Here is a 13,809-nt window from a genome sequence, read left to right on the forward strand (position 1 = left end):
GTCAGGGCTGTGGGCATTTCATGGGGGAGTAGTTGTGGGTCAGGGCTGTGGGCATTTCATGGGGGAGTAGTTGTGGGTCAGGGCTGTGGGCATTTCATGGGGGAGTAGTTGTGGGTCAGGGCTGTGGGCATGTCACGGTGGAGTAGTTGTGGGTCAGGGCTGTGGGCATTTCATGGGGGAGTAGTTGTGGGTCAGGGCTGTGGGCATTTCATGGGGGAGTAGTAGTGAGTCAGGGCTGTGGGCATGTCACAGTAGAGTAGTTGTGGGTCAGGGCTGTGGGCATGTCACAGTAGAGTAGTAGTGGGTCAGGGCTGTGGGCATGTCACAGTAGAGTAGTAGTGGGTCAGGGCTGTGGGCATTTCAGGGGGGAGTAGTTGTGGGTCAGGGCTGTGGGCATTTCAGGGGGAAGTAGTTGTGGGTCAGGGCTGTGGGCATTTCACGGGGGAGTAGGAGTGGGTCAGGGCTGTGGCCATGTCACAGTAGAGTAGTAGTGGGTCAGGTCTGTGGGCATTTCACAGTAGAGTAGTAGTGGGTCAGGTCTGTGGGTACGTCACAGTAGAGTAGTAGTGGGTCAGGGCTGTGGGCACGTCACGGTAGAGTAGTAGTGGGTAAGGGCTGTGGGCTTGTCACGGGGGAGTGATAAAGTGGGTCAGGTCTGTGAGCACGTCACAGTAGAGTAGTAGTGGGTCAGGGCTGTGGGCACGTCACAGTAGAGTAATAGTGGGTCAGGGCTGTGGGCTTGTCACGGGGGAGTAATAAAGTGGGTGAGGTCTGTGGAATGTGTCACTGTGAAGTGGTAGTGGTGGGGTTGGGTCAGGTCGGGGCTATGTCATTTCCCCTGAGGTGACTTGACTTGTTATGGGGAGCTATATTTAGAGGCAACTTCAGGACAATGTTCTCTGTCAAACATCCAAAGGTTCAAAGATTTTGTTGTGTATTTAATCATTATGTAACATTAAGTTTGACAAAAGTATTAATGATACCAGGATTGAGATCAATTCAGTTTAATTTCTAATTAATTCTGGAGATTCACTGATAATGCACAAACCCGAACATCAGTTTTGGTACTAGCATTATGGTATGCACAGTATGCGTTATGCTATACACACATTACACACAGTATGCATTATGCTATGCACAGTATGTGTTATGCTATGCACACATTGCACACGGTATGCATTATGCTATGCACACATTACACACGGTATGCATTATGGTATGCACACATTACACACGGTATGCATCATGCATGGTATGCACACATTACACACGGTATGCATTATGCTATGCACACATTACACACGGTATGCATTATGGTATGCACACATTACACACAGTATGCATTATGGTATGCACACATTACACACGGTATGCATTATGGTATGCACACATTACACACGGTATGCATTATGGTTTGCACACATTACACACATTACAAAGAAACATCTATAAGTCATGTAGAGGAAGGCACAATAGTGGTTAAAGTTTTTAAATAAGAGGAGAGGCTAGGTTTGTGGGTGGGTCTGACGGCAAGAGGGCAGGAGGTGGCAGGTTGATGGAGGCTTTTATTGACTGACAAAAACAAACATGTGTTCTGAATGATTTCCATAGACAACCTTTGGATTTCTTGCGTTGGTAGCAGAATGCATACCATGCAAACATTTCTTTGAGTCAATTTTACAGAGATCCTTCAGAAAGTATTCACACCCCTTGATTTATTCCACATTTTGTTGTGTTACAGCCTGAATTCAAAATGGTTAACATTTTTTTTTTTTTTAGATAATCGGTCTACACACAATAACCAATAATGACAAAGTGAAAACATGTTTTTAGAAATGTGTGCTAATTTATTGAAAATTAAAAACATAAATATTTATATTGACATAAGTATTCACACTCCTGTGTCAATGCATGTTAGAATCACCTTTGGCAATGATTATCGCTGTGAGTCTTTATGAGTAAGTCTCTGAGAGGTTTGCACACCTAGATTGTGAAATATTTATATTTGATTCTTTAATAAATTCTTCAAGCTCTGTCAAATTGGTCGTTGATAATTGCTAGACAGCCATTTTCAAGTTTTGCCACACATTTTCAAGACGATTTAAGTCAACACTGTAACCAGGCCACTCAGGAACAAGTGCTGTTGTCTTGGCATTGGGTTTAAGGTTAATGTCCTGCTGAAAGGTGAATTAGTCTCCCAGTATCTGTTGGAAAGCAGACTGAACCAGGTTTTCCTCTAGGATTTTATCTGTGCTTAGCTCTATCCAATTTATTTTTATCCCCCCCTTGCAGATGACAAGCATACCCATAACATGATCAAAATATAAAGAGTGGTACTCAGTGATTTGTTTTGTTGGATTTGTCCCGTACATAACGATTTATATTCAGGACATAAAGTTAATTTCTTTGCCACATTTGTACTTTAGTGGCTTATTGCAAACAGGATTCTATACAGGCTTCCATCTTTTAGTATTGTGGAATAACTACAACGTTGTTGATCCATCCTCAGTTTTTTCCTATTACAGCCATTAAACTCTGTAACTGTTCTAAGGTCACCGTTGTTCTCATGGTGAAATCCCTGAGCGGTTTCCTTCCTGTCCAGCAGGAAGGACACCATCTACCAACAGGTGCCCTTCTTTGCGAGGCATTTGAAACCCAGCCTAAAACCTCAAACAGCAAGCAATGCAGGTGTAGAAGCACGGTGGCTAGGAAAAACTCCCTAGAAAGGCAGGAACCTAGGAAGAAACGTAGAGAGGAACCAGGCTATGAGAGGTGGCCAGTCCTCTTCTGGCTGTGCCGGGTGGAGATTATAACAGAACATGGCCAAGATTCCACCTTAAGAGGAATTACTATGAGTACGACGTAAGAAGGACAAATGTAAAAGAAGTCTGTTCCAAGTCTGGAAGGCAGTTGTTTTCATGAACCAGCTCAGCTTTTGTTATGTTGTAATTAAAAGTCTATTTGAACTCACATGCTCCAGTATTTGTGAAATGTGATTGACCGATTTTTCCACCACAGTAGCCGGAAAGTAGAGCATTGCAGTAGTCTAATCTAGAAGTGACAAAATCATGGATACGTTTTTCTGCATCATTTTTGGACAAAAAGTTAGATTTTTGCAATGTTACGTAGATTTAAACAGTCTTGATATGTTCGTCAAAAGAGAGATCAGGGTCCAGAGTAACGCCGAGGTCCTTTATTGCACACAGAGTGAGGCCATGCAACTTATTATGTTATTGTTAAGCAAATGTTTACCCCTGAATGTATATAGGCTTGCCATACATCTTCTAGGCATCCCGTTGGCGGGACAACTTCCGGTGAAACTAGAGGGCGCGCAATTCAAATAAATAATCATAAAAATTATGGATATTAAACATTTAGGAACATACAAGTGTCTTATATTGGTTAAACGCTTCAATTCCTGTTAATCTAACTTCACTGTCCGATTTACAATAGGCTTTGCAGCAAAAGCATGCCATGCGATTGTTTGAGGACGGCGCCCCACATCAAAATGTTTTTCCACCAGCACCGGTTTCATAAATTCACGAATAGCGATTAAATATTCACTTACTTTTTGAAAATCTTCCTCTGATTTGCAATCCAAAGGGTCCCAGCTACAACATGTAGTGCCGTTTTTCTAGATAAAATCCTTCTTTATATCCAAAAAGGCTGTTTAGTTGGCATCATCAATTTGAGTAATCCACTTTTTCAACATGCAGAGAAAGGAATCCAAAAACCCACTGCTAAACTTTGTTAAAACAAGTCAAAATATGTTTCTATTTAATCCTCAGGTACCCTAAAATGTAATTCAACTATAATATTTCATACAGAAAGAAGTATGTTCAATAGGAAAGCAATATTAGCAGGTGTGCGTCCTTTTCGTCGCGCACGCATACACAAATCTCCAAGTCTGTATCCCAGTGCTAAAATGCATTTTTCTTCCTTGTTTTAGAAGAAACAAGCCTGAAACCTTGAACAAAGACTGTTGACATCTAGTGGAAGCCATAGGAATTGCAATCTGGGAGCTGGATTTGGATATGCCCCTAAACTTTCCATTGTAAGAGCATGGGCTATCAAAACATAATAATTTCCGGTTGGTTTTTCTTTGGATTTTCTCCTACCATATCTATTGTGGTATAGTCTCATACATTATTTAAACATTTCTACAAACTTCAAAAGTTTTCTCTCCAATGGCTTCTGGGCCTGAGTAACAGACAGTTTACTTTGGGCACGTCAGTCAAGCGGAAATTCAGAAAAGAAGGTCCCTAGCCCTAACAAGTTGCCATAACAAAGGGGATGAATACTTATTGACTCAAGACATTTTTAGCTTTTCATTTCTTATTCATTAGTAAAACTTCGAAAAATGTAATTCCCCTTTGACATTATGGGGTATTGTGTGTAGGCCAGTGACACTAAATCTCAATTTAATTCATTTTAAATTCAGGCTGTAACACAACGAAATGTGGAAAAAGTCAAGGGGTATGAATAGTTTCTGAAAGAACTAATCAATTCTTCACGAGGCTCTTTCACACACAGATCCAAACTTTAAGTTTTTGTTTAACCCCCTAGTTCAGGTATTCCCAAAAAGGGGTACGTGCAATGCCGTCGGGGGTACGTCAAATAAAAACACATATAAAAAACAAATAAATACTGTACATTTTTCATCACATTTTCAAACAGTCCATTTATATTTTCCAACGGGGCTATACATTTGGGTGAGTTTTTTTTCCCCTCGCATGAGTAGCCTCGTTTCACTGCCAAAAATACAATTAATCCATCTAGTGTTCAATACAGGTAGCCTAGTCAAATAGTAAACATCCAATCACAGTAACCATGACTCTCTCGCGGGATTTCCAGTAACATTCCATATGTCGCCAAACGTAGCTGCTGCTCATGTTGATATCTGTACTGATGACGCAAAAGCCATGACAGGGAGACATAGTGGAGTGGTAACGCGCGTGCAAGCAGTTGCTCCCGACACCACTTGGGTACACTGCAGCATCCACCGAGAGGCTCTTGCTGCCAAGGGAATGCCTGACAGTTTGAAAGACATTTTGGACAGTGAAAATGGTTAACTTTGTTAAAGCAAGGGCCCTGAACTCTCGTGTATTTTCTTCACTATGCAATGATATGGGCAGTGACCATGTAACGCTTTTACAACATACAGAAGTGCGCTGGTTATCAAGGGTATTGACACATAAAAAAAAGAATGAAAGACGATTTTAAAGTTTTCTTCACTGACCATAATTTTCACTTGCCTGACCACTAGCATGATGATGAGTTTCTCACACGACTTGCCTATCTGAGTGGTCTTTCCATCATTGTATGAGTTTTTGTGTGGAAATGAACTCAAGCTTACGGACAATGTCAAATGTAATATAGCAAAACACCTGAGTGAGTTGCGCAATTACGCAGGTACTTTCCCAAAACGGACGACACAAACAACTGGAGTCGTTATCCCTTTCATGCCCTGCCTCCAGTCCACTTACCTGAACCAGAGAGCCTCATCCAAATTGCAACAAGCGTTTCTGTGAAAATGTAATTTAATCAGAAGCCACTGCCAGATTTCTGGATTGGGGCTGCGCTCAGAGTGTCCTGCCTTGACAAATCGTGCTGTTCAGACACTGATGCCCTTTGCAACCATGTACCTATGTGAGAGTTGATTCTCGGCCCTCACTAGCATGGAAACGAAATACAGGCACAGACTGTGTGGGAAAATGGTTTACGACTGAGACTCCCTTCAATACAACACAACATTGCAAAGTTATGTGCATCCTTTCAAGCACACCCTTCTCATTAACCTGTGGTGAGTTAGACACAATTTTCGATGAACAAATACGTTTTTATATGTAAGATGGCTAAATAAAGAGCAAAATTATAGATTATTATTATATTATTATTTGTGCCCTGGTCCTATAAGAGCTCTTTGTCACTTCCCACGAGCTGGATTGTGGCAAAAACTCGCACTCATTCTTATTTTTAATAAATGTATCGTATGGTGTGTGTGTGGCAGGATTACAATGATGGCAAAAAAAAAATGATGGCAAACAACATTTGAGAGTGCGCTGACCCTGGTGCTAGAGGGGGTACGCAGGGGGTACGCAGCTGGAGGTTGAATGTCTGAAGGAGTACTGGACTATAAAAAGTTTGCGAACCACTGCCCTAGAGTATATTGACGCACCGGTGAGTCCATCTATGTACCCCATCAAAATCTATCATTTTAAACTAGAGATATCTTTTTTTCTTCTTTTCAGACAGACAGACAGACAGACAGACAAACAGACAGACAGGCAGGCAGGCAGGCAGGCAGACAGGCAGGCAGAGAGACAGACAGACAGACAGACAGACAGACAGGCAGGCAGGCAGGCAGAGAGACAGACAGACAGACAGACAGACAGACAAACAGGCAGGCAGGCAGAGAGACAGACAGACAGACAGACAGACAGACAGACAGACAGACAGACAGGCAGGCAGGCAGGCAGGCAGAGAGACAGACAGACAGACAGACAGACAGACAGACAGACAGACAGACAGACAGACAGACAGACAGACAGACAGACAGACAGGCAGGCAGGCAGGAAGGCAGGCAGGCAGAGAGACAGACAGACAGACAGACAGACAGACAGACAGACAGACAGACAGACAGACAGACAGACAGACAGACAGACAGACAGAGCTGGTTAAAAAGGAGCAGGGGCACAACTTTCACGGGAACGTTAGGCCCTAAAGCTTAAGCTTAGGCACTAATGCCAGAAAGCCTAAAAAAAAAATCTAAGAAAAAACTCAATGTATTGGATTTTTTAAGGTATTGTTCTCTCTTAATTCAGCCGGCCCTCACCACCCACCCAATATTGGATGACCCAAAAAAACGCCCTGTTGGTTATGAGTCAACCCGCACATCACTGGCGGCAGATGCATGACATGCTTACAGAGGCTGCAAGGTGCTGGAAATATTTGACTCTGTTTACCTGACAAACAGAGACAATCCATAAAAATCACTTCCAGTATTTGTCCAGGCAAACACACTCTTTGCCTTTCAGACGGTATTGATTTGAGTTTTTGTGAGATATAATTTCACTCATTACTTTCCCAAATACTTTGCAGTTAAGTGTGAAAAGTTGAATTGTATTACTGTGTTTTCAAAGAGGGTGGTTTGGATTTAACTATTTTGATGAACATGTTTCAAGTCATTATTGTATACAATGAAGTTTCAGACTTGTGTTTTTCTTTGTAAGCTTTGCCAGAGACCAGTCGGGGTTAAAAAAGAATAGGGTTAAACCTCTAAAATCCTAAGCCGTTGGGGGTGAGGTGGTACATATGGAATTGTTTTAAGATGGTCAAATGAGTACTTGTTCTCAACTTGCCTACCTGGTGAAAAAAAATTGAAATAAATAAAATAAAATAAAAAACAGCATGAAACCATGAGGGAGGGAGGGAGGGAGGGAGGGAGGGAGGGAGGGAGGGAGGGAGGGAGGGACGGACGGACGGAGGGAGGGAGGGAGGGACGGACAGAAGATCTAACAAAGCTCAGGAAATATTTTTGTTTTTATGGACACATATTGATTTTTGTTGGCACAAAACTACCTCCGTACTTCCATTTGTTTGTATGGGTTACCATCGTGTACCTGAGAGTCTCCCCTTTCCATAATGCAGTCATATTGGTTTGAAGCTCAAACGGTTAGGACACTACAGACATTCCCATTTACGGGATCTCTCATGGTCTGACAAACTGAGGTGGATTGAGACACAGTCCATGCAACAACAAAAAAATGACATTGCTAGTTTAAATTTTTTAAAATTATTTATTTATTGTGTCACTTTAGATTGATGCACAGGTGTACTGTAAAAACTTTGCTATTGAGATGAGAGTTAGGAAAACGCTTGTATTTCTGGTAGAACAGGCAACAGCCTCAACGAATCAGAAACGTCATCAGTGTCAAGTCAAACATATTTATTTGTTTAGCTTAAAATATATTTTCAAATGGAATTATAGCATACAGTACAATAAACAAATTCCTAACAATGTATTCTTATTATAAATTAATAAAAAATATAATGCAATTTAAAACATAGACAATAGAATCTACTGAAATTGATATTCAATCAAAATGCTGGTATCTATATCCAGTTACAGTATACAGAAATTCCTCCATTTTGTTCATCATTTTGCTGTTATATCACAGACCACACATTAATTCACACAGCAAGGGCTAAAGAAAATAACTATCACTTTGCCTTCATCATTGTTTCACATGCAGTGAATGAGTGACAAAACTAGAAAATGGCATTAGGAGGACAACCTGTTGCAGAATCTCATAAATATACAGTAATCCGATAAAGTGCTCATGCAGAAATCATGGCCGATCATGAAAGTTACGTGAGGCTTTCCGTTTAGAAAACAGTTCACTTCTTGGTATCAAAATCAATGGTATTAGTTAGCATCATGGTACATTCTATGCACCCCAGTGTGACATACACAAAGCTCTAGCACAGGAAGTGCTTCCAGAAGAATTATAGAATGTTGTATTGTTCTAATATTCCAGGAGCCAGGTAACCAGGAAGTGCTTGCTGTAGGAACCTGAAGGCCATGCTAGCATATCATACTGCAATGTAATAAGGGGGCTTTTTTGCGGCCTAGAGCAGTATAGTGCCTGCATAGTGGCAGGGTAGGGTAGGGAAGTCTCCAGTTATAGTATACACTGCTACTGCCAACCATACAGAAGATGCAAACCATTAAGAAAGGAGCAAAGATGCTTCAGCTTCAAATGTATCATACACAGACACTATACCCAGTTAGTGTAAACAGAAAACAGAAAACAGAAAACAGAAAACAAACATATAGACAGATTGTCTTTGCTTGAATGGAATTGAATTGCATATAATTTGCATCAGCCCTAAGAAACATTTGCCTTTGGAAAATGCAGACTTCACCGTGCTTTGGAGCACATGCTCATTGACCTGTGTTTATGATGGACTTTCTGGTTGCCTGACACTGTGGCAATAGCTAAATGTTTGCTCACACAAACTGAGTAATAACCTTGAGTTCATGTCATCAAAGCCAAGCTGTTGCCTAACTGATTATCTGATCAAAACCATTTTTAACCTCTCCATATCAGACATGTCTCCTGTCAGGGTGGTCTCCCAGGGGTGAAATCTTTTCAGATATTTGAAAGATTTTACTGCTATTTTGTGTTGCATACATACATACATACATAATCAGAATTGTATGAGTATGATTCCATGAGTCTGTACACTCTTAGGTCTAGAACCTAAAATGGTTCTTTGGCTGTCCCCATAGGAGAAGCCTTTGGAGAACACTTTTTGGTTCTATGTGGAACCGTTTCCACAGATGGTTCTACCTGGAACCTAAAAAGGGCTCTATGTGGAACCGTTTCCACAGATGGTTCTACCTGGAACCTAAAAAGGGCTCTATGTGGAACCGTTTCCACAGATGGTTCTACCTGGAACCTAAAAAGGGCTCTATGTGGAACCGAAAAGGGTTCTCCTATCAGGACAGATGAAGAACCTTTTTGGAACCCTTTATCTAAGAGTGTAGCATGTAGCTCTGTGGATTTCAAGAACGTTTCGAATACAGAATGAGTTTTACTTGAAAGTATTTTCAAATATTTTCCCATAAATAGACTTCTATTTGAAAGTATTTCTAAATATTTATTTCAAATACTATTTTCAAATGCCTGGGAGTGTATTTGAGTCAGTGTATGTAAGTATTTTCCAATACTTTCCAAGTGTATTTCCAAATACTTTCCAAGTGTATTTCCAAATACTTTCCAAGTGTATTTTCAAATACTTTCCAAGTGTATTTCCAAATACTTTCCAAGTGTATTTCCAAATACTTTCCAAGTGTATTTCCAAATATATTACAATATTCAACTACATGTCTTGAAAAAAAAAAAAGATGTTATTTTATATATATATTGAAATACTTACTTGTAAATGTCTTTGAAAGTAATTGAAATAGCCTATATAGTATTTGAACCAGGTCTGCCAGTTACAAGACATTGAAGTCTCATTCTCACTTTCTGTGCAAAGTCCCTCTATCAAATTGATAGAGACAGAATACCTTAAATTATTATGTGTGTGTGTGTGTGTGTAACAAATTCAATCTAGTCTTCTCAGACTAAAAGCATCATAAGCTGAATGTCTGGTCTTTCTCTTTTGTGTGTTTACGTGCAGCCGCAGGACTCTACGATCATATCAGGGACGTCGGTCTTGACAATGCTGTGCTGTGAGTTGAAGTAGACCATAGACAGAGGCCTACGCTGGATGGGCACGCAGCAAGAAGACACCGCTGAATTGATGCCGTTGGCTTTAAGCTGACTGAACACTGTGGCGTGGAAAGAAGACGCAATGCCTGGAGACCCGGCCAGGGCCTGGGGACACTGACCCATACAGTGATTCATATGGTACCCTTCTGGAGCTATGATCCAGTCCTGCCACTGGATATCCTTGAACTTGACGTAGAAGTCCTTCTTGCAGCAAACGCTGACGTTGTCCCCGCATCGCAGGGACCTCCTCTGGAGGATGTGTTTGAAGTTGTCACGGAGCCGCACCTGGGCCACCACAAATGGCTGATGAGCCATGTCCATGGTCTTACCCAACTCACACAGGTTCTGGCCTTGGCCCGGCTCAAACCCGGCCTCCTTGCAGGTGACCTCAAGCTGTAGCTGCCGCTTGCCCCCGTCCATGAAGGCCTGTAAGGTGTGGGTGATGGGGAAGGTATGCCAGTTGCTCTTCTGCACATCCAAGATCTTCTCCAAGAGGAGGGTGTGGTTGGATCTGCTCTCCCCAGGGCTAGACAGATAGATGTGGGCTGTGGCGATGGGGCGGGGACCCCGGTTTGGGGTGTCGGAGGAGTGGACATACAGCCACAGGGCAGACTGAAGCACCTGGATGCTGTGGTCTCTCTCCTGCTGAAACTGGAAGGTGAGGCCTGGCTGGGCGCCAGTAGTAGTGTTCATCTCATCTAGATCAAAGAGAGAAAAGACAACAGAGAGAAAGTGTGAGGATCGGTTTGTCATCTTTCAACTATAAACAGTCTTTCAGGTCCATTCTATAAGTGATGCCAATACATCTCGAGCACTACATTCGACATTATGCAAGTCAAGAACTACATTAGATTAATTTCACTAAACATATAAACTGATATTTATGTTTAGTTGTATGAGTTATTTCAAAGTTATTTCAAACCATCAAAATCGAATCATTAATAGTTTTTATTGAAATGCGCAAGAGAAAAGAGGTGTGTAATATGCACCTGAGTTTGGACATGAGCGTTACAAACTTCTGCGTAAATAAAGGACTGAGATCAAATAGAACGATGCGAGCAAACGCACGAGGTACCTTGAGGTAAAATAGATATCTTCAGTTCAGTTTCAATGTAAATAAGTGTGTCAACTTTGTATTTCAATGTACATGGCTTATTAACATCGTTCGAAAAGCGCATTAGATACCAGCACATTTAAATTCATAAACAATCAAGTCCCATAAAGCCCAATAAAGTGAACATAAGGTTCCACTAGCTAAATATATATTATATTACAATGTAATTACACTTACCCATTTCTGCGAAGCTCACTATTTCATATCCCGGATCTTTGGTTTCCTTGATCTTGTTTTCAAGTTCAATGGTTCCGTCCGGTCTGACACGTCCCGCGTGCAGTTTGCGGAGCGCGGTGAGAAGTGCAGCGCGGGACACAGTCGATGTGATATTTGGTCTCTCTTTCAGGTGCAGCTTGTTCAAGATCTGCTGCTTTGCGATTTCAACCAGGAGCCTCTGCTCCGCATCCTTCTCCATTAGCGGCATGCCGCAGGACGCGCAGCCCGGAGTGGTCCCTGCAGTGGCCGCAGCCTCCAGGCCCATCACCAGCAGAGACGTCATCAATAAATACATTGGCAATGTTGAAGATGAAGAGTATAGCATGTTGGTGGAGTCTCGAACTATATGTATTTTAAAGGCACAAGGCGTTGGTAAAATAATCGATCAAATGGAAGAAAACATGTTGAAATATGTGTTGTTCCTGAGTTGGTTACACAAGTTCCTGAACTTTTTTTTTCAGTCAGCAGGTGCTTGTTCCTGCAGGTGGATGCCTCGAAGACAAGGGTTAAGAGAGCGTGAGTGGTACTTCAACACCTGATGATGCTCCCCATATCTGGGTTAATCTACCAGAAATTGTGACACGTTAGAGGGGGGGGCACCAATGAGAACATCAAATACATTACAGCCACTGCACTGTCTCGCTCTCTTTCTTTTTCTTAGAAAACACACGCACGCACGCACACACACACACACACGCGCACATACATACACAAGCAGAGAAAGACGTGCAAGAACGAGAGAGAACCATAGCGCACAGTGAGGAAATATGACACATTATGCACAGTGCTTTTAAGGTTAAAATAAGAGATAGCTGGGATCGATAATATAGCTTATCACACCCCTATATTACAGAATAATAAATCATAGTAACCAAAATACCTGTGGCATGCCATGCCACGTAGACCAGTAGCGTTTGCCAACTTTGACACATCTTTATTTGAACGATGGCATGACGCCCGGGTATTAGTCAGCGCGACGCCTCACATTGAAGTGACCAGACCAAAGTACAGCAAACTATGAACTTTACCCCAGTTAGTTATCACTCTTTACTCAATCTATCTGGACAGATAGGCTTGATAATGTAAGTAAATATGATGCAATTAATTAGGCCTATTGCTCTGTCGGGAAATGTCCTGCAGAAGGGAGTGAGGGGCGTGTGGAGCAGGAGAGAGACAATATTGATGTGCATTATAGTCTCTCAGGAATATGAACTTAATGTTGATTTTGATGTCTATTCTACTCTATTTAATGTTTTGATCCTGTATTTGACCGTGTGAGTCCGCATGTGCGCAGGTGTGTCTAAAATTGATAGTCGTTATGGGCTATTTTTGTGTCTGCATACTGTAAGTGTTATATTTTTGACCCAATTGGAAAATGGTGTCAATACACTCATAATACACACATTTGAAGTGACGCATGCCTTCTAAGCAGGTGAACGAACAGATTCTAAAAGTGTGATTAGGCCATTGCCTAGTTAAATAAAGGTAATGGGGGCTTAATGGCATTCCACTACAATGCTGTATATTAACAGCAGCACACTGTGAATTATGGTGCATTTTTTCAGAAAGTGTTGCGGTCGGGGAAAGAATCGCTAACTCATTAACATGTTTTGAGGCGTGCCTTGTAAAAGGCTATATTTGTTGATCGCAATATCTCCAAAGCTAACATATGGAATTATTTTAAGATGGCCATGAAACGTATAATTTATCCATTTGGTTTTGAATTTTAGGACCGCTGTAGGTATAAAAAAATATATGTACGAAAATGATTTGATTAAACATTGAAGTTGGCATTTACTGCAATATCCCATAGAAACGCATTGAATGACACACAACAGAAAGTAAAACAATAAATCATAAGGAACAAGGTTTTGAAATATCTGTCCTATACCTGAGTGATATAAGAAAACATTGTTTTGTTTTTACCCATGTTCGGTCATGTTATTTTGGGCACATTTTTATCTCCTATACACTTATTGCAATTTTTCAGCCTGGTACTAGGTTACCTTCCGATGAATCCCCTGATGCTTCTGTGCATTGTAGAGCATTGGCTTCATCAATGTTTCAGCAAATAATTTCTATATATATTTTATTTATATCTACAGGGGTCCTAAAATTCAAAATCTAATGGCTAAATTATACATTTTATGACCACCTTAAAACAATTCCATATGCAGGCTTAATAGATATTGCGAT

At 41.2% G+C, this 13,809-nt stretch overlaps 1 protein-coding gene across 1 annotated transcript; it reads right to left on the bottom strand.

Moving 5' to 3' along the window:
* Positions 1-7,934: 7,934 nt before the first annotated feature.
* LOC110494776 (inhibin subunit beta C) lies at positions 7,935-13,265 on the bottom strand. The gene is made up of 2 exons (XM_021570106.3): positions 11,575-13,265; positions 7,935-10,981 (listed from the first exon to the last, which is right to left on the bottom strand). The coding sequence occupies exons 1-2, from the start codon at positions 11,936-11,938 to the stop codon at positions 10,182-10,184; spliced, it is 1,164 nt and encodes a 387-aa protein (XP_021425781.1). The 5' UTR covers positions 11,939-13,265; the 3' UTR covers positions 7,935-10,181.
* Positions 13,266-13,809: the final 544 nt, after the last annotated feature.

The sequence above is a fragment of the Oncorhynchus mykiss genome, chromosome 17 (genome assembly GCF_057628025.1).
Source record: "Oncorhynchus mykiss isolate SJ-2025 chromosome 17, ASM5762802v1, whole genome shotgun sequence".
Lineage (NCBI taxonomy): Eukaryota > Metazoa > Chordata > Actinopteri > Salmoniformes > Salmonidae > Oncorhynchus > Oncorhynchus mykiss.